The following is an 11,029-nucleotide window of genomic DNA, read 5'->3' on the forward strand; positions in this document are numbered from 1 at the left end:
GTTTGGTTTGGTTTGGTTTGGTTTGGTTTGGTTTGGTTTGGTTTGACTGAATGAACTCGAGTTTCCTTGAGGTGGATTGGCTTTAGTTGTACTGAGTTTGGTTTAGTTGGGTTTTGTTGGACTATGGTTGGGTCTGGCTGGACTGAATTTGGTTGGGTATGTGTTGGAGAGCTTCTCCCTCCTCTCTTGTCTCCCTGCAGTTCTATTTTTCAGAGGGCTTCCCTCTCCTCTCGGGCAGAGGTGCGCTTGGGAGGAGATGCCTTCATTTTTGTAACAATTCCCAATAATTTATAGACTGGATCTGAGTCTATACAAAGCTAATAAATCTGAAAAGGAAAAGCTGGCAGAGACTGAACTTCACCACCTGATATACGGCCCAGGTGGTTTGGCATTGGCTGCAACCACCGCAGCCAGCAGGGAATGGGAGCCCCACTCCGAAAACAGGGACTCTCTCCAGGCACCTGGGGGGGCGACACGGCCCGGTCCCCTCGGGGACAGCGGGAGTCCTGCTCTCGGTCAAACACGTCTCCTCTTCTCCATGGGGCTGTCACCGGCGTGGCCAGCGCTGATTTATTTCTCAGAGCCATCCCTAGTTCTGGGGTTATTTATAGCAGGAGGAAGCGGAGCGGTTTATTTGCGGGCTTCCAGCCTTTTGCAGATCCCTGACGCAGTCCTCAGCCGGGGGGAGCCGGGAGCGCGGTGGCTGCGCGGGCGCGGAGCGGGGATGCTCCCTGGCCTGTCCCACGCAGGGGTTCCCACGCAAAGCCCTCCTGCCACCCGCTTCCCCGCGGGTCCCGACCCTCCCTCCGCCTCTCCCCGGCCCTTCCCACGCCCACGCAGGTCGCGGCTCCCCAGGGGTGTCCTGGCAGGATCGGGCGGCTGGCGGGGTCCCCACGGGAGGACTACTGCGACCTTCCTCCCTTCCCGCAACTCCCTCCGGCCCCCAGCGACGTGGGGAGAGAAGAGGGACCCCAGCTCGACGACCCCGTCCTGCCTAGCCCGTGGGACCATGAGGCCACTTCCAAGTCCAGGGAAGCAGAGCTGGCTCCGAGCGGGGCATCAAGGCTTGCCCTGAGTCGTGGGTTGGCCAAAAGGTGAGACGTGACGTCAGGGATGCAATGAATGACGTCACACGAACGGACCCGTGACGTAACGCCTGGTGGAAGAGTTTGCCAGCCGAAAGGTGTTCTAAGCAGAGCGGGTTTGGAGGGGAGGAGAGAGGAGAAAGCGCCGATCTGGAGGTGACCGCCCTGCGGGAGCGCTCTTGTTGTCACGCCAGAGGTGTCACGACCAGCGACGGGAATAACCGGGAGGATTTGGCTCTGTGCGACTGGGAGCGAGAGGATGCCCTTAAATCCACACCGAAGACATATATGATATAGATTAGATCTATATAAGATACAGATTAGATATATATCCAGGATATAGATGTATCCCCCCGCTGCAGACCCGCGCGCGGTAAATGCCTGACCCTCACCACGGCCCGGGCAGGGGGCCAGGGGGGAATCGGGGCTGCTCCCGCTCCCGGGGGCCAGGAGAGGCAGGGCCAGCCCGTTACTCTCTATTTAACGCCGGTTTTGAGGGATGTTTGCCTCGGGGACACCCCAGGAGGAGCAGAGGGGGCTGTCGCCCCGGGAGGCACCCGGACCCAGCATTACCAGAATCACGTCGGTGCCCGGACTGAGCCTTTCCTCCCGCCCAGCCTGTAGGAATTGAGCCCAAAACGATTTTTTAAAAAGCAGACCTTATAGAGCAGAGCAAAAACTGTAAATTGGGTGCATTAAAAAATAAATACATTTAAAAACCGAAAAATGACACCCCCCGTCCGGAGGCTGCTGTGAGCAGTGGGTTTAAAATAACCGGAGCGGAGCTGGGCTGTTGGCAGCCTCATGGAATCATAGAGACATCCAGGTTGGAAAAGACCCTTATGATCATCGAGTCCCACCGCCTCCCTTAAGCACGGCCCGTCGAGCTCCGTCCCGCTCTTGTGGAGAGCGGAGGAGCCCTCGCAGACCGACCCCGGGGCTGCCGCCCACAGAAATAAAGGGAAAAAAGGGACTGTGGAGGGTCTCAGGCATGGTGCACTTTTGTAAACTATTCACCTTCCCTGTTCTCGGGAGAAAGGCCGTCCCCACCTCTTGCTTCCCCCGCGGGAGGAGGTCTCCATCCTTCCCGTGCCGTGGGCTCCTGCAGCAGCTGAGTCCCTCGAGGCCCAGAGACCCCGGTAAATATTTGCATTTTAAACCACGTCCATCTTTAGCAGCCCCGAGGTTGTCTGGTTCACCTCGGGTGCTCGACATTCCCAGTCGTTTGCAAACTCCTGAGCAAAGTTCAGCCGGGAGCGGCGGGCAGGCAGAAGGACATCAAGATGTCACTAAAAAAAAAAAAAAAAGGGGGAGCTTGGGGAGAGCTGACCCTGACAGCACCCACCTGTACATCCCCTGAACTGCAAAAGGCGCTGAAGACCAGAGGTGAAGGGGTTGGGAGTTTTGGGGTCCCCCCGCCTGGGGTCATCGGCCCTGCAGGGCACTGCCCGGGGCGCGGGGCGGGCCCGGCTCCATCACCCCAGAGGAGCTGGAAAAAGCCTGAGCGGTTGGAACGGTACTTCCCTCCACTTTTCCATAAACCAGTTCAAAAGTTCTTTCCCACATCTTTACTTGATTTGAAAGCAAAATAGAGTGTCAGCATAGATCAACTAAAGTGAGTCGAGGAAACAGAGAGAGAGGGTCCTTTCCCCAGGCAGTCACAGCCAGGGTCCTTCTCCCCTTTCCCCTCATCCCCTTCCCCGGTGCAGCGAGCACCCCGCGGGTACCCCCAGTTCCCACCTTTTTTGCCCCCGTGGGTTTTTCCACTTCGCCGAACACCGAGGTGTTATCCAGGAGGGCTCAAGGCCGTATCCCGGCCTGCGCGAGCAGCACAAGGACCAACCCCTCTCCACGCACCCCTGCCCTGGGATAGGGCACAGCGGTGACCACTGCAGGACAGGGGGGCTCCGGGGGAAGGGTTTGCCACCCCCTCCCCACCGGCTGCCCCGGCCCCCAGACTGGCAGAGCCTCAGACACCCTTCCCGAGGGTCACCGCGAGTTCGGCTGCGGCAGGGAAATTATTTGTTATTAATCGTGTGCTGAAAGATGCCGTGACGGGAGCGATGGCGCGGCCGCTGCTCCCCGGGCTGCGCTTCCCCGGCCGCCGGGCAGGGCCCGGGCCGCGTTATTGTAACACCCTCAGCCTGAAACAAAATGTTAAAAAGGGTTAAAACCAGCTCAGACACAACCCAAAGCACCCCTCCGGGAACGTGTTTGCCCCGCGGGACTGAAACGCGCGGTGGGGTCGCTCAGCCCCCCGCAGAGATGCTGAGGAGGGCGCTGGGTGCGCATCCACCGCAGGGCGCGCGGATTGCGCGGGTCGTGAGGCCCAGCCGGGAAGGGTGCGGGGACACCACGGAGACACCGTGCTGCTCTACCGGCCGGCAGGGCACAGCGGAACGGGAGAGAACCGGTGGGGGTTGTGCGGGCGGGGAAAATCCCGGGAGGATTTTCCACCTTTCCATTCGTTTGTGGAATATTTTTAATACATCACCGAGTTTGAAGGAGGCGGCGGGTGAGGGGAAGGAGAAGGAGGGAGGGCACGCCCGGAGGAGCGGCGGCCGGGCGGCGGGGGCCGGGCAGGGGCGCGGGGGGCCGCGGGTCTGGGCGCGGGCGCGCAAGGAGCGCGGATGGCGGGGAGCGCGGAGGCAGGTCCCGCGCGGCCGGGCTGGGCCAGCGCTAGATGGAGTGATGCATGAGCGAGACGGGGAGGTTTTAACCTTCAGGGGGAGGAGCCCCGTTTAACTACAGGCATTTGTTCTAGGGCAGGTCACTTTAATCTCTTTAGCTTTAAACTGTCCAACTCGCAACTCGCGTTTCTCTATAAGGGATCTTTACCACTTCCCTGCCTATGCGGCCGGAGCGCCGTGCCTCTCCCCAGCAGACAGCCGCCTTCCAGGCACTACTCAGACTGCTTCCGACACCCTTAAAATAATACTGTTAGTAATAAGTGGATTTGCTTTTGGTTTTTGTTGATTTTTTTCTGCCTTTAAAAAAAAAAAAAAAAAAAAAAAAGGCAAAAAAAAAAAAGCTCCTTGTTCCTTTCTGTGTGGAATAAACACCTGCAAACTCCCCCAGGCAGCTCGGCGCCCCTGCCATGGATTCCTTTAAAGGTGGAATGAATTTGGAGAGACTGCCCGAGAGCTTGAGACCCCAACCCTCCCATGACATGGCTTCCAGCTTCCATTTGCAAAGATCCTCGGAACCCAGAGACCCGATCGACAACTCAGCCAGTGAATCCTCCGACACGGAGGTGCCAGGTAAACCCTTCCCCCCCCGTGCCCCCCGCGGCCCCGGCCCGCTCCCCCCGCGCTGCCTCCCCCTCCCCACCGCACCTTCCCTTCGCGGGGCGGCCGCGGGTGCTGCTCCCGCACCCCACGCGCAACCAGGGGCGATGGGGGACAAGGGGGAGCAGGAGCTGCCGGTGATCCCGAGGGCTCCGTCCCGAGCGAGCCCCGGGAGCCGGAGAAGGGGGCAGGGGCCCTCCTGGAGCTGCAGCCCCCGCCGTGCCCGGCGCTGACAGCCCGCCGGGAGGGCACACATGGCTCCCCAAGCTCCCCAACCCCATCCCAGGAGCTGCTCTTTTCTCTTTCTTCTTTCTTTTTTTTTTTTTTTTTTTTTTTTAATAAAAGACACAGTTATTAAGTGATGGGGTCGGGAGGAAGGGGGGGGGGGGCTCTTTGGGGAGTGCGGTTTTGCCGGATGTTTCTGAAATAATGTCAGCTTTTGCCCGGGTTTATTTTCCAGCTCGGGTGGTGCAGAGATGGAAAAAGATCTCTCTGTCAGAGAAAAAAATTTGGAAAAAAAAAAAAAAAAGGAAGAAAAGGCCGGCAGAGCGGGAGAGGCAGCGTGGGGCCAAGGCAGGCAGCGCGGGCCGCCGCGGAGGGGATGTGCGCGGCCGCGGAGAGGTTTCCCGCGGGGACTGCACCCTTTCCCCGCGGGAAAGAAGCCCCGCAGGGAAAGGGAAGGGTCCCCGCGCCCTGACCACCGTGTGCGAGGGCTTCGGGGAACGCTGTGGTCTCCCAGATTGTATTTAATTAAAATAACTACATTTCTAGAATGACAAGGGAAAGGTAGAAGAAGGGAACAAAAGCTTCAGGAAGGAGCGTGATACCCCTTCTGCAGCAAGACTATTTCAGAGGGAGGTTATGTTTCATATAATTTTAATTTTTTAACAGCTGTTGTTGCTTTTGGGGGTTTTAGCAGGTCCCATAACCTACAGAGTGGCTGTGGCAAGAGTCGGGCCCGAAGTGGCACCCGGTGATAAAGAGGGTTTGGGTTGTGCCTCCCAGCCTGATTCGCAAACAAAGTTAGGGACCGGCGTCTGGAAGGGACTCTGAGATTAGAGGGGATTATTGGAGATTAGAGAGGGAGATTTGCTCCATTTTGCCCTACCCCTGTGTGTGACCCCTCGGTGCTGCAGGAGGGCCGAGGACTTGCCTGCTTTTCTTCTCCGAGAAGCTGCAAAATGCATTTAGATTTCAATAATTTTTTTTAATGGAAAAAAAGGTACAAAAGCCAATTAAACATGCCTTGCCTTACGATTTGAAATTGTACAACAGCCCTGGGCGGAGGTCGGATTTTTAGGGAAGATTTGGAGGGGTTAAAGCCGGCGCTGGGCAAAGGCCCTCGGCCGGAGCCCATCGGGACCACCGCTGCTTCCCGATCGCCCCCTCTCCCTCTCGGCCCGGTTTACCCGAGCCATTCCCAGCCGAAAGCGGGAGGATTTGTTTTGGCGGGGGTTGTTTTTGTTTCTGTTTCCCCGCCTCCGCCAGGCCGTGAGGCTCGGCCGGTCTGGGGACCGGGGGGGCTGGGGGCGATGGGGTCCGTGCTGCAGAGGCCTTGGTTGCGCTGCAAACCTCTTAGAACCATCGGCCCCTTTTGGGGGTCCGCTGAACCGTTTGGGTTCGCTCGCACCCTCATCCCTTTCCCCTTGGAGGGAGCCCAGTGAGGAGCGATTCAAGGGTGACTTTGCAAGGACGAGTCCTCCTGGGCTCTGGATTCAGAGCCGCGATTATTTTTAGACTCCCTCTTACCTCGCAGAGGTCGGGGCTGCAGAAATGCCCCCGGGCCCGCCGGCGGCGGGAGAAAATCCTGGAAAAGAAGTTTAGGAAAAAAAAAATCTTAAAAAGAGGGAAAAAAACACCAAAACCTCTAAAAGGGAAAACTCTGGCGGAGTTTCCCTCCTGCAGCAGCAGGACCCAGGCCGGGGTTGGCCGCGGCCCCCGGCCCTGAACCGCCCGGCCGCACCTTCCCCGCGCCGCCGGGGCCCAGCCCGGGAGCACATTTCGTTCAGGGCCCTCAGTTCGTCTCCGAGCGCTCCAGCCGGGACAAACCAGGCCGAAATTGGGGCTGGGAGAGCCAGAGAGCCCGTTACGAAAGCGGAGCGGGGGTTCGTCCCCACGTTGCGGTGGGGCCGGGGCTCGATTCCTATTTCCAGTCCGCGCAAATCCCAGCCGAGAAAACCCTCCTGCGGTTTTTTTTTCTTTCCTTCTTTCGATATGATTTTTGCGGAGGACTTCACTCAGCCCCGTGTTCAAATAAACAGCAAAATCCTAAAAGAAGCAGAATAAAATAATAATAATAAAAAGAGAATGAAGCGGGAGAGCGGAGAGGGGCCTTTTGCAATTAATTGCTCCTGGGTTTTCCACTCCTGCCCTTCCAGAGTTTCCTGCCGCGGCCGAGCACAACAAAGACAATGGAGCAAAGATCGCGCCTGGGGTTGGAGGGAGCGAGAAGGTGCCGTGGAAAGGCGGAGCGGCCGGTGCTGTGGGGACCCCGCTCCCCACGAATGCGCTCACCCCTCGGACCCCCTTCGAAACGCTCTGGGGGTCCCTCCCGCTGCCTCCTTGGGTGCCCTGGGCCCGGCAGGGCTCCGTGCTCCTTCCCCAGCCGCCCCGGGAAAGGCCAGGATGGGCTGCAGGGCGCTCGCTGGGCTCAGGGCCCAGCAGAACACGAGTGGGTGCCCCCACGCGTCCCTCCGGTGGGGTGGGCAGGGCTGGGTGCGGGTCGGGGGGTGCCTGCCTTTGTGTGCCTGCGCTGGGAAAAAAACAAACAAAGCAAAACAACACAAAAAAAAACAAAAAAAAAAGAAAAAAAAAACACAAAGAAAAAAAACAACCAACCATCCCCATCCCGACCCCCTGGCAGAAAAGGAGCGCAGCGGCGAGCAGAAAAACGAGGACGGGGCCGCCGACGACCCGGCGAAGAAGAAGAAGCAGCGGCGGCAACGGACCCACTTCACCAGCCAGCAGCTGCAGGAGCTGGAGGCCACCTTCCAGCGGAACCGCTACCCCGACATGAGCATGCGGGAGGAGATCGCCGTCTGGACCAACCTCACCGAGCCCCGAGTGCGGGTAAGAGGGGCGCCAGTGCCGTCGGGATCGAATGGGGGGCTCGGGGAAACTGCCCCGGCTGGGAGCGCTGAGGCCTTTGCAGCAGCGCCCGACCGCTCCGGGCTGGGTTTTAGTGACCAAAATCGGGACCCAGGCCGGAGAAGAGAAATTCAGCTCGCGGCCGCGGGGAGATGCCGCCCGGAGAGGGCCGCGACCGCCGGCCCAGCACCGGGGACCGGCTCGAAGAGTGGGCGGCGAGCGGTGCAGGGGACAGCGAGAGCCCGGGGTGGGGAAGGGCCCGGCTGTGCAGGGAAGAACCCCCCAGTCAGGACGAAACCCCCTGTGGAGCGGGAGCAACCCCCATCCATGCAATTTCTTCTTGGTCTGGTTATTCCCAATAATTGCAAAATACTACTCCGCTGCTCGATGCTCTTGCGGCGTCCCCGCCGTGCGGGTGTCGGTGCCGGTCGCTCCTGGCCGCGCATCTCCCGCAGCCGCGGGAGGAGTGGATGTTTGAGGGGGTCGAAAGCGAAGGGCGAGGGCTGGGGAGGGGTCGCAAAGTCGATACACTTGAAGACACAAACTTGTACCGCGAAGGTGCTTGGATTTTGCACGTCTCGGAACCGATGTTTTGAGATATATATATATATACATATTTAGTGTAAATATATACATATGGAAGGTATATATTTTTTAATATATATATATATATTATATATATATATATATATGTGCTCCTCTCTTAGCTGGATTCGAGGCTCGGTGATGTTGACCCACACAGATATATATATAGATAGATAGACGGATAGATATATTTGTGTGTATATATTCACATATGCATATATACAACCTCGGCAGTTACTTTTAGAGAATTATGAGTGAACGATCCTGTCAAAGAACGACCGGGCCGAAGCGGCCCGGGCTCTATCGATCTGTCGCTGTGTCTGGGTTTCTCCACCTCCCCACTGTATTTCCTCCCCCCCCTGCCGGGACATTTCCCCTCGCGGTTTCGGCCGTGGTCACATAGCCCAGGACCGTGGGCTGAGCACGGGAGAAAACGGCAAGCTCGGAGCGAAGCCCCGCCGCCCGAAAAATCCACTTCTTCTTTTCTTTTTTTTTTTTTTCTCTATTTTTTTTTTAATTTTTTTTTCTTGGCAATTAAACCTCGAGTGACCAAATCGGATTACAGAGATTCTGTTTTAAACCTTTAAAGAGTAAATACTCATCTGAAACAAGGGAAATGCGTCTGAAAGCATTGTCTTAATTGAGTTTAAAACAAAACAAAGCCCGAGCATTAATACTGGCGGAATATTTCAGGGAGCAAATAAAACTAAAATATGAGTTGCAATTAACATGATTTCGTTCTCCCTCTCTGTGGAGATGTTTGGGTTTGATGTTCTGAGATTGCAGATTGCAAATCTAACCTTAATTTGCTATGAGGGCCTTCCTTTAAAATGTCTAGGAGCCATAATTAAAACTATTACCCTCATTTTCAGGAAATTCCTGTCTGGAAGCACCTTCCGAGGAGTATATTACAGGTTTTGAACATGTTGGCTTTCGTTTCCTATTTATACAGGATTCTTTTTATTATTGTTATTTTTTAAAATAGACTCTGCCATCCGTTCCCCCACGAAGTTTCCATCCTTGGGACCGGTGTTTAATGATAGTTGCGCCATTTCTGCGCAGGGGAGGGGAGGCCCCAGGAGCGGCCCCCCGCCCCCTCCCCGGCTCCGGAGGGAGCGCAGCCTCCGGGGCCGGGGCCCGGTGTCCGCAGGGAGCCCCTTGGGCCCCAGCTCAGTGGCAGAAAGCCGGGGTGCAGTGGGGAGGATGCTGCAAGGGAGGCTCGCAGGCCGGGCGCAGGCGGCAGGCAGAAGGATGCTGATTTTTAACCTGGAAAGAGAATTTTGGGGCTACCCGGCTTCCATCACGAGGGGCTCAAACGCTTTCCGAGAGCTGGAAAAAAAAAAATTAATGAGAGAGAAACTGGATCATGTTTTTGCATCAAACACCAGGAGCGGCCCCGCTCCTCTGTTCCCTAGTCAGGGTTGTAAATTCTCGTTAGATATAAAGGAAGAAGCTGCATCTATCCGAGGGCGATGCGGGGATTGATTTTTTTTTTTTCCCCCAACCTAAACATACTAATCCAATCCCCTTTTTTATGATCTGTAACAGGGGACTTTTATTACACGGCATTAGCGTTCGGAAACGCGGCAGAGCCGGGGCGAGCCGGTCCTAATCAGAGCGGGCCGTGCCTTCACCCCCCGCCTGGCTCCGGGAAAGGGGCGGCGGGGGGGACCGAGGGGACCGGGGGGACTCGGACACCCCCGCAGGCACCCAGCGCGGAGAGGCGGCTGCGCCCATCCCGGCTGGAGCATCCCGCTGGACACAGGGATGCGCGCAGGCACCCTGCGGAGCGGGATCTCGTCCCGCGGGGGCGGGAGGCTGCGGGGAGAGGCGGATCGGGGCCGCGGAGCCTCCTGTGGCATCCCGGTGGGGCTGTGCGGGCCTGGGGGAGCCGGCGCTGGGCTGCGGGTGTCATGCCCGCACCGCCGGCGGGGAGGGGGGGCTGCTGCGGCCCCGCACTCACCGAGTCGTGTCGGTCCCCCCTCCCCACGCAGGTCTGGTTCAAGAACCGCCGAGCCAAGTGGAGAAAGCGGGAGCGGAACCAGCAGATGGACCTGTGCAAGAACGGCTACGTGCCGCAGTTCAGCGGGCTGATGCAGCCCTACGACGACATGTACGCCGGCTACCCCTACAACAACTGGGCCACCAAGAGCCTCACCCCGGCGCCGCTCTCCACCAAGAGCTTCACCTTCTTCAACTCCATGAGCCCCCTGTCCTCGCAGTCCATGTTCTCGGCGCCCAGCAGCATCCCCTCCATGAACATGCCCTCCAGTATGGGCCACTCGGCCGTGCCGGGCATGGCCAACTCCGGCCTCAACAACATCAACAACATCAGCGGCTCCTCGCTCAACTCGGCCATGTCCTCGCCGGCCTGTCCCTACGGGCCACCGGGCTCGCCCTACAGCGTCTACCGGGACACTTGCAACTCCAGCTTAGCCAGCCTCAGACTGAAATCAAAGCAGCACTCCAGTTTCGGCTACAGCAGTTTGCAAAGCCCCGGCTCTAGTCTAAACGCCTGTCAGTACAACAGTTGACGGACTTGACACAAACCACCTCCGACAAAGCACCGCCGACAAAGCAAAGCAGAAGCAAAGCGACGTTTCACGGAAAAGACAAAAAAAAAAAAAAAATTAAACACGATGATGATTAAAAACAAACCCCAAGCAAGTGAAAGAGGGAAAAAAAAATAAAACAAAGCACCACCCCCAAAACAAACCATAACCCAAAAACAAAAGCCCTAAAAGCTCCGCGGACTTCGATCGTCTAGGAAAAAAAAAATTATTTCAAACTAATGATGCAACCAACAAAACAGCGCTTTAAAAATGTACAAAATAAAAATAATAATAATAATAATAGCCACCCCATCGAAAACCGTAAACGGACCAGAAAACTTTTGCAAGAGACATCGAAATCTGGTACATGGATGAGTTGCAATTTTTTTTCTCTGGATTATGCGGGTTGTATGTGTTTACTTGAACTTGCACA

At 57.0% G+C, this 11,029-nt stretch overlaps 1 protein-coding gene across 1 annotated transcript; it reads left to right on the forward strand.

The window, feature by feature from the left end:
- The first annotated feature begins 3,923 nt into the window (after positions 1 to 3,923).
- Positions 3,924 to 10,623, forward strand: PITX1 (paired like homeodomain 1). The gene is made up of 3 exons (XM_050312421.1): positions 3,924 to 4,345; positions 7,236 to 7,441; positions 10,039 to 10,623. Exons 1-3 carry the CDS (start codon positions 4,183 to 4,185, stop codon positions 10,576 to 10,578), a joined length of 909 nt encoding a protein of 302 aa, XP_050168378.1. The 5' UTR covers positions 3,924 to 4,182; the 3' UTR covers positions 10,579 to 10,623.
- The last annotated feature ends 406 nt before the right edge of the window (positions 10,624 to 11,029 follow it).

This window comes from Myiozetetes cayanensis, unplaced genomic scaffold, assembly GCF_022539395.1.
Source record: "Myiozetetes cayanensis isolate MyiCay16 unplaced genomic scaffold, myiCay2020 scf17, whole genome shotgun sequence".
NCBI classification, from domain to species: domain Eukaryota; kingdom Metazoa; phylum Chordata; class Aves; order Passeriformes; family Tyrannidae; genus Myiozetetes; species Myiozetetes cayanensis.